Here is an 8,709-nt window from a genome sequence, read left to right as displayed (position 1 = left end):
TGTAACTTCCGACTTTCATGAAGAAAATTTATGGCTGGTGAACTAATTAGTGTTTCGTGTATCACTGGATAGATGCAGCTCATTAAATTCATGAAACTTTGGCTTAATGAACCAACAGCCACAAGTGTCAAATGGACAACATACGTTCACACTGTAGCATAATTCATGTAAAATTCACACAAGAATAACGTTCTGGTTTAATTAAAATTTATTATTAATTTTTAGTGCATTGCCTGGAGGCGATTTTAAGAGTTCCTAAGACTTTTTTACATCTCTTGCTAATACAGTTTTTGTTGCTTTACTTCAGTTTACCGCCTGATCTGTGATTTTGTTTTAAGATCAAGTTTTCTCTCCTGAAGTTCCCAATAATCATGCAATTTTTTGCAAGTCACAGTTTTACCTTGCTAATGCAATTTTTGATGCTTTACTTTGGAAACTTCAGTATACCACTTGATCTATGTCTTTGTTTCAAGATCTTTGAGTTTTCTCTTCTGAAATATCGAAACTGAAGTTCTTAATAATCATATAATTTTTTGCAATTCACAGTTTCATCTTGATAATACATTTTTTGATGCTTTACTTTGGGAACTTGAGTTTACCACCTGATCTAAGTCATTGTTTTAAGATCTTCTCGTTTTCTCTTCTGAAGTTCCTATTAATCATACAATTTTTTTGCAAGTCACAGTTTCATCTTGCTAATGCAGTTTTTGATGCTTTACTTTAGAGTACCACCTGATCTATGTCTCTGTATTAAGATCTTTGAGTTTTTTTCTTTTGAAGTTCTTAATATACTGCTTTTTTGTCACAGATATTTGAATCCTTGTACTTTATTTTCTATGGAGTTCTTGTATTTCTATCTTCTATGGAGAAGACACTTTTCCCAAGGAGTCCAATGCCTTGTACAAAATATTGCAGAATTTTTTAGCAACATGCCCTCATATATTGATTTGCCTCTGTATATTATGAATGACAATATGTAATGTTAAGACCAAAAATAGAGTTTACCCATTGGTATCCTTTTTGTGTATTTACCATTTTATCTATCATTCATGTCAGGAAACCAAGATTTAATTTGCTCGTCAACACCATCTTTTTTTCTTAAAATTTCTTTGGATCTGGTGACTAAATGTAGCTTTTTGTCAATTTCTTCAACAAAACAAGTTTTTGGAGCCAATTCTTGTTGCAGGTATCTAATAGTGTAAGTTGGTACACACAGCTGTTTGATTCATCATTTTGCACATAAAACCAAGGGGCACAAACCCAGCAACTCATACGATTATAGACCCTTAAAATAACATTATACTTTATAAAAGAATTGGCTATTTAAATTGGTCGCCAATTTAAATTTGGTAAACAAAAGTTTGTCGCTTTGCGTTCCAGTTTTTAGGACACCAAAAAAGATTGGAGACACATGTATTTAAGAATTTTTAATTTTACTATAATTAGAAGATACGAGATAAATCTTTACATACGCCCTTACCTCTGGTCCCTTTTTCTGCTCTTACCTCTGGTCCCCACGGAAACCGCCGTTAGACATTACTTCGTGGGGGGAGGATGTAGAATGTTATAATTCTTACCCTGATTTTATACTTAGCTCTTAATTGAGCGAAGTCCCATTCGACCTTTCTCTTTCCGTTCGAAAGATATTGGTTAGGAATCGTGCTGATTAGTTTTAAGTGAAAATCTACCGTTTTTGGTAGAGCTAGTTTTTGGTAAAGATCGGCCGAGCCTGTTTTTGAATTTAGTGTTAAAAACAATTCGACGATTTTTATTATTTTTTTTTATGGTAGATACCACAGTCTTATAGATCATACTAAAATATTAGAGCCCTACGACAACTCGTTTAATTTTAAAATTTTGTCAAAATTTGCAAAAATTAGTATCGTTTTTTTGGAATTTGTCAAAATTAGACTTTTCATCGACGTTTTCTCAAAAACACCTGAACCGATTTCAGAAATTTTAAAGCCATTTGATGTATCTCGATGACTATCGTTTGTCAGTTTTGTGCTACGATCTGCCGAGCCGTTTCTTTGTAATTTGGGAAAAAGTGATAAACTTTTCGTCCACATTTAAGCTCATACTACCGAATCGATTTTAAAATTTAAATCAAAAACTGTTTTAAAGACATTAGTTGGTAATGATACAAATTAGTTTTAGGTAAAAATCTACCGAGCCGTTAACTTGTAATTAACTGTCGAAAAAAAAAATTCAGCCGATTTTATGGAACTTTCTTTTTGCGATATATATTATGGTCTTATAGAACTTACTGAAATATAATAATACGGCCTTACGACAGGTAGTTTAGTTAGTTAAAGTTTGAGATTTTTTTTTGACTCAGTTTTATTTAGCAATCAGAAATACATAAAGATTCCTATGAGCTAAAATGACAATATTTATGAGTGATGCCTAAGAAGAACTCCAATGAGAACTTCTCAGTTTTACAATTAATATGATATATTAGACCTATCTAAGACTAAGTCTAAGGGCCATTGTCGTTTCAACCTCCTAATGCCAAAAGGTTGAGTAATGTCAACTATAGAAGGGTTCAAATGTGAGTCCAGTTTGCGCTTATATTTTTCCTTAACTTCTTTAAACGTTAATTGTACCGTTTTCATGTTGAGGTCGCTGTGAATGGTTTCATTTGTCACGTACCACGGAGAATTAAGAATTGTACGTGAAATTTTTGATTGAGTTCTCTGCATTATAGCTACATTAGATTTGTAAGCACATCCCCAGAGCTCAATTCCGTAGGTCCAGATTGGTTTAATAATCGATTTATATAGCAGCAACTTATTTTCGACAGAGAGCTTCGACTTTTTACGTAGTAGCCAATCAAATTCTTTCATTTTGATCATTATTTGCTGCTTTTTTGTTCTTATATGGCTTTTCCAAGTAAGTCTGCTATCTAAATGGAGACCAAGATATTTCACTATGTTCTGTTTCGGAATCTGGACGACAAACGCAAGAACTTATCAATAAACTACAAATGTGGCTTGCTAAATGGAAGATTTGCATAAATGAAACCAAATCAGTTCATATCACATTTACCCTGAGAGAGGGTACGTGTCCTCCAATTTATTTAAATAACGTCCAGTTTGAGAAAATGAGTAGTTTTTTTTTGACGTTTGTTAAAATAAAATTAAACGATTTACTTGGTATAACGAGTACTTGTTCTTAATGAACATACTATATCATTAAAGTCCTACGGAAACTGGTTGAATTATAAAAATTGTTGATTTTTGAAAATTTGCTTTTAGAAAATACTCCGTTCGATCGTTTTCAATTATGTGTAATAAATCCACTCGGGATACTTTTAATCACTCATAAATTATTTTTTACTGGTTAAGTCGATTATTTACACATATCGGGAAGTTCATGTAACTTGCCTCAAGGCAAAATACCAATACCAACTAATTTTCTGATTCATTTATCAGTATAACTTACAATGGGATTTTTTCCACAATATTGAATGAATCCATCACTCGATTACTTGAAATGAAATCGCGAATGCACAATCTACCATTTTATTGATTATTGTTCCGCATGAAAGAGAAAATATCTCTAAATAAATTCACAAAGCAATCGAGTCGCATGTTGTTCAAAGAGTGAAATTTCTAATTACTTCTGATAATGGTTTATTATTGCAAAGTCAATCTTTTGGACACGAAGACACTTGATTCAGGTCACACGATTTTTAAGGAATAATTAAAGGTAAATAAATAAATCTATAAGATCAACAAACTGATGTCTTCTGATCACGCGAAGATGTTTTGATCTTAAGCAAACCTGGTGCATGTAAAAATATTTTATAGAGTCTGTTAACTGTTGACCAAGATAATTATATTTGGTCTTGTATCTTTTCACCAAAGGTTAATGCAAATAAATCAGGATTTTAAATTATTAAATCAGAAAACAAAGATTGGTGATAATTGTAACTGTAAAGATACTAAATGCTCTCAAACTGAGGATCAGATTCAATTTTCTAGACAATTTAATTTCCTAATGAGTATTTTGAACCCTGTGTTTTGTCTAACAATAGCCATCCAAAATAGTCAATACAAAAATACATATCAAAGTTTTGATACAAATCCAACTATTTTTTCCTAAATTTTTCATTCTCCTTTTCATTAAATCCGACTTGGCAGCAAACTACATAAACAATATTTATTTTTTTCTTAGACCGTTTTGCTGTCGTAATTAATTATGAAATATTTCTAACTGGCAAAATGCTTTTTGATTGACAGCGTTCTCTTTATTTAGATTTATGACTTTTGGGACGTAACAAGATCTCTGGACATAAAATGTCGTGTTGAAGTTATTTTGAAATTAGTTTTATAAATTTGATGGTTTTAAATCGCCCACGAAATTGTTTATGTAATTTAATATTTTTAACTTTGGTTGAAATTTGTAAATGTCGAGACAGTATTTATTGTTTATTATGAGGTTCGAAAGTAATTTTAGTTTTTCCTAATATTTTTTTTATATTGAATAGTATATTTTTAGCGAATTTGAAAAAGTTCAATCGTTGCCTTTTTTTAACTTTTTTAATGATAAGTCAATTATAAGTCAGTCAGGAAGTAATAATAAATCAGATAATAGGTAAATTATTCAGCCGATTGGCGTATATATATATATATATATATATTATATATATATATATATATATATATATATATATATATAAATAAATAAATAATAGGTGAATTAGTCAGGAGTCTTAATCTAGTCATGTGTTCTTAGAATTCTTAGAAGGAGCTATCAGTGGGTAGTTATCCTTCTCACGCCATTTTCCATAATTGTCAAAAATTTTAGCCTAATGTACATTGTATAGATTGCTATGAAAAATAAACAAAAAAAAAAAAAGTCATGTGTAGTTGGAGATCAATCAGAAAGTTTTGATAATCGGAAATCCGAATAATTTTAGGTTAAAAGACGATAAAACTTGGCCTATTAATATTATAGGCTGGTTAAAGTGTTAATATCCGAAGCAATATCAGCATTATCATTTCTTGCAACTTTTTTGTTACAAATACTTTTTTTTTGTTTAAAATTAGTAAAAGAAATTGCCAATAAAATACATTGCATTTAAATTAGAACAAATTGATGATTGGCAATTTTTTGTCACAATTTCAAAAATTGCAAATTTTGAATTCTTTTTTATTTGGTCGGTTATTTACACTTACCGGAAAGATTATGCAACATGCCTTAAGACAAAAAACATTAATTTGTGTAAGTTAACACCTTGAAACTTTTATTTATAATTGAATTAAAATAGAGCTATTTAAACAGATAATATTTTTTTTGAAGAACGATTCAAACATGTAGTCCAGTTTTAATCATTGCAAGATTACTGAATTTTTATTTTAATTATCTGATACTTAAGTTTCAGTCCAAATTTGGACTAACTCATATTTCATACATAGAATCAGAATTTGTAAATTTTAAATTTGTAAACTTCGTAAATTTAAATTGTTTTTATAACGCACGCATATTTTAGTGGACAATTTTAATGGTTATTACCACCAAATAAAATGTATCCTTTTGAAAAAAATTATATCAAAATTACAATATTAAGATTTAGTATTAATTTAGTATGAAAAAAACAACTTTTATTAGTTATAAATCTAAATTATATTAGCTTAACACATGGTTATTCAATATTATTTAAATAATACGATTAAATGCATACTACATCCAAATGTTATGTTTTTAGCATGTTCATTAAAAAAAAAAAAGTAGTGGCTTCGCGTCTTGAGGCAAATTGCTGGAACTTCCCGTACCGTAACGAAATATATGAGGAATCAAATAGATCATATAAATACTGTAACTTTATCTAATATTTATAATAATTATATAAATTGAATTACAAAGTTAAAATTATTTAAAGTATATAAGTGAGCTTTAGAACTTTAGCCAGAATAAAATTGAGATTTGCATTATTTTCGATATACAAAAAAAAATGAATTGACATTTTTTGAATCATTCTAATCCGATGCTTAATTCTCTCAAACTGCCATTTTTACAAATTTAGTTCGGTATCTCCGAAACGGCTGGACCAACATTTGCCAAAAACTAATCACCACTTTTCCCAATCATTACAAATTGACTGTTTTTTGGATCGTGCAAATCGGTTGATCCGTTCTCCTAAAAACTGACTTTTTAGCACCTTTTGCTCCATATCTCCAAAGCCACTGGACTTGCCTTTGCCAAAAACTAAAAAGCACATCTCTTTATCAATAGGAATCGAATGTTTTTGTAAACTATTCAAATCGGTTGACCCATGCGCCTGAAATCGTGGGCGAAAAATTGTCTCCACACTTGTACACACATACACATGCTTACACATACACACACACACACATACACACACACCCATTTTATCAGCGGTATACCAAAATGTTCAGAAACCTCTAAAGTATTTTCTCTAAAGGGCCGGTTTTAGCCTGTTTCGTTTCGTTTAAAAAAAATACAATTTTTCCTCAATCTGATGAATTTGGCTATATTTGTTTTTTTTTCAGTGTTTGATTGAAAACCGGTATTAACTACTTAAAACCAGCTGTCGAAATCCAAAATTTTCTCCTTTTAAAAACCGACAAACTTAGCACTGACATAGTGCCCATCCAATATATCACTCCAAAACAAATTTGTTTTAGCATCAACCAATTAAAATAGTTGTCCCAACCAATTCGTTACCGATTCCATTAGGATTTAGGTTAGGTTAGGTCATAATAACCAAATCAGTGTCACCAACCAAAGTTAATAATCTTAAATCATCACCCATTACCCACGTGTTCCGAGTGTTAACCTATGCAATGGGTTCGAAAACAAACCCATTGCGTGCGACAGAGTAGAGTCAGAGTCTCTCTACTTTACTCTACTCTACTCTAGAGTTGTACAATGCGCGCGCATCCTAAGGCGTCGGGTTACCAGATCCAAAAATGGCTACAGAGCTCGAATTATATTCGCTCTTTCTAGTTTTATTTCAATGAATAGCCTCTAACTAAGTTTAATGGTGTGCGTTGAAGAGAATCGGTTTATTATAAACTCATTTGTGTACATACACCCACATGGGCATTTTGGATTTGAAAAAGAATCGGTGGTAATTAGGTCGAAAACAATGTCGAACAAAAAAAATTGATGTACATACGATGTTAATTACATGGACTCCATATGTGTGAATATTGTATGTTTGCAATATTTTGGACCTACATCACAAAAATACTGTTTTCTCTGAAGCATTCTCGGCCACACCTTTAATATGTAACGTTCGAATTTAAATATGTTGCTTTAAAATTGTGGTACAAAATAAAATATCATAATATTAATTAAAAACTCCGAATTAATATGTCATAATTTATCATACAATATTTATTTTTTATATAGTTTGCTCATATTATTATTGCTAACTCATTCTATTAAACTGAAACACTTCTTACTGAACGTTTTATCTTATTGTTAGTCTCTATAGAAACAAGCATTACTTTAATATATATTATTCGAACTTTAATATGATTCTCCAAAAGAATCTATATGAAAATCAATTGAAATCAGACATGATTAAGACAAGTGATAAACTCATAATAAATATTACAAAAAGCATTGTTAATGTAATGTGCTTTTCAAAAAGCATTTTCAATGTAATGTGCTTTTCACATTTAGTTCACTCGCAGAATTATCACCTCATTTAAATTATTAAATCGTCTTAAATTTCAGTATTTTATGACTCACAATATGAGATTCTATTTGTAGGGATTCCTCCAATTATTGCATGTACTCTCTTGCAAAATTTGGCGCTATTTCATAACTAAAAATGCCTTGTTTTTCAAGCATTGCATAGACACACCTTTAATAAGTTGCTATAATTATAATTTTAATATATTGCTCTAAAATAAAATATACAAAATTAAGTCCTAAAATCGAGAGAACTCGGAATCAATGTGCTAAAAAACATTTATAGTAATTTTTATTTTATTTGGGGTTCACTCACATAGTAGTTCTTCATTCATTTTATGGAATCAAATCACTAAATTTGATTCCAGTACTTTAAGAGTTTTAAAATATCAGACAATTAAAAGCAAAAAATATTAAAAGTTTAATGCATCGTGCAATCTGTCGAACTTCAGATTTTTTATTCATTATGTAAAAATATATCACAAAGTCAAGTAAAAAAGACAGAATCAATATGCGAAAAATAGCACCTTATAATGTAATGTTTATTTTGTATGTGGGTTTATTCATATAATTAATATAATAATTCATATAAATGATATAATTAATTCAAATATCAATGTTTTTTGGTCTTAGACAATGTAGGGATGCAAAACATATTTAAAATTTGTTGCATTGTGCTATTCATTAAGTAAAAAAATATATCTCAAATTAAATTGAGAAAGTCAGAATCTATGTTACCAAAAAATAAATCATTTTTAATGCTAGTTTCAATATGTGCTTTTTGATATTGTTATTATTATCTCATTTTAAGGAACTAAATCACCATTTTCATTGTTTTTTTGTCTTAGAAAATATAGTGAAGTCAAAGGTATTCAAAGTTGTGAATATAGGATATTTCATTCAAAAAAACACTTACATTTGATATTTACAATTTTATTTATACTGATTGTGAGAAATATCCTAATTCCCATTGCATTTACTAATATATAACTCACAAAGTAATAATTAAGATAGAGCATTTAGTATTGAAACTTGTTT

The 8,709-nt window shown here is 29.6% G+C and overlaps 1 protein-coding gene across 1 annotated transcript in view; it reads left to right on the top strand.

Annotated features, from left to right (window-relative positions):
- The first annotated feature begins 2,526 nt into the window (after nt 1–2,526).
- LOC113389444 overlaps nt 2,527–8,709 on the top strand; it is a 22,776-nt gene continuing 16,593 nt past the window's right edge. The window contains exon 1 of the mRNA XM_026626477.1: nt 2,527–2,551. Within this exon, the coding sequence (XP_026482262.1) occupies nt 2,527–2,551 (25 nt within the window). The remainder of the gene's footprint in view (nt 2,552–8,709) is intronic.

Source organism: Ctenocephalides felis, unplaced genomic scaffold (assembly GCF_003426905.1).
Source record: "Ctenocephalides felis isolate EL2017-DRISC unplaced genomic scaffold, ASM342690v1 CF-g0.4_SCAFFOLD_03573, whole genome shotgun sequence".
Classification (NCBI taxonomy): Eukaryota; Metazoa; Arthropoda; class Insecta; order Siphonaptera; family Pulicidae; genus Ctenocephalides; species Ctenocephalides felis.
Note: the sequence above shows the minus strand (reverse complement) of the source record. Positions and strands in the feature narration are given on the sequence as shown.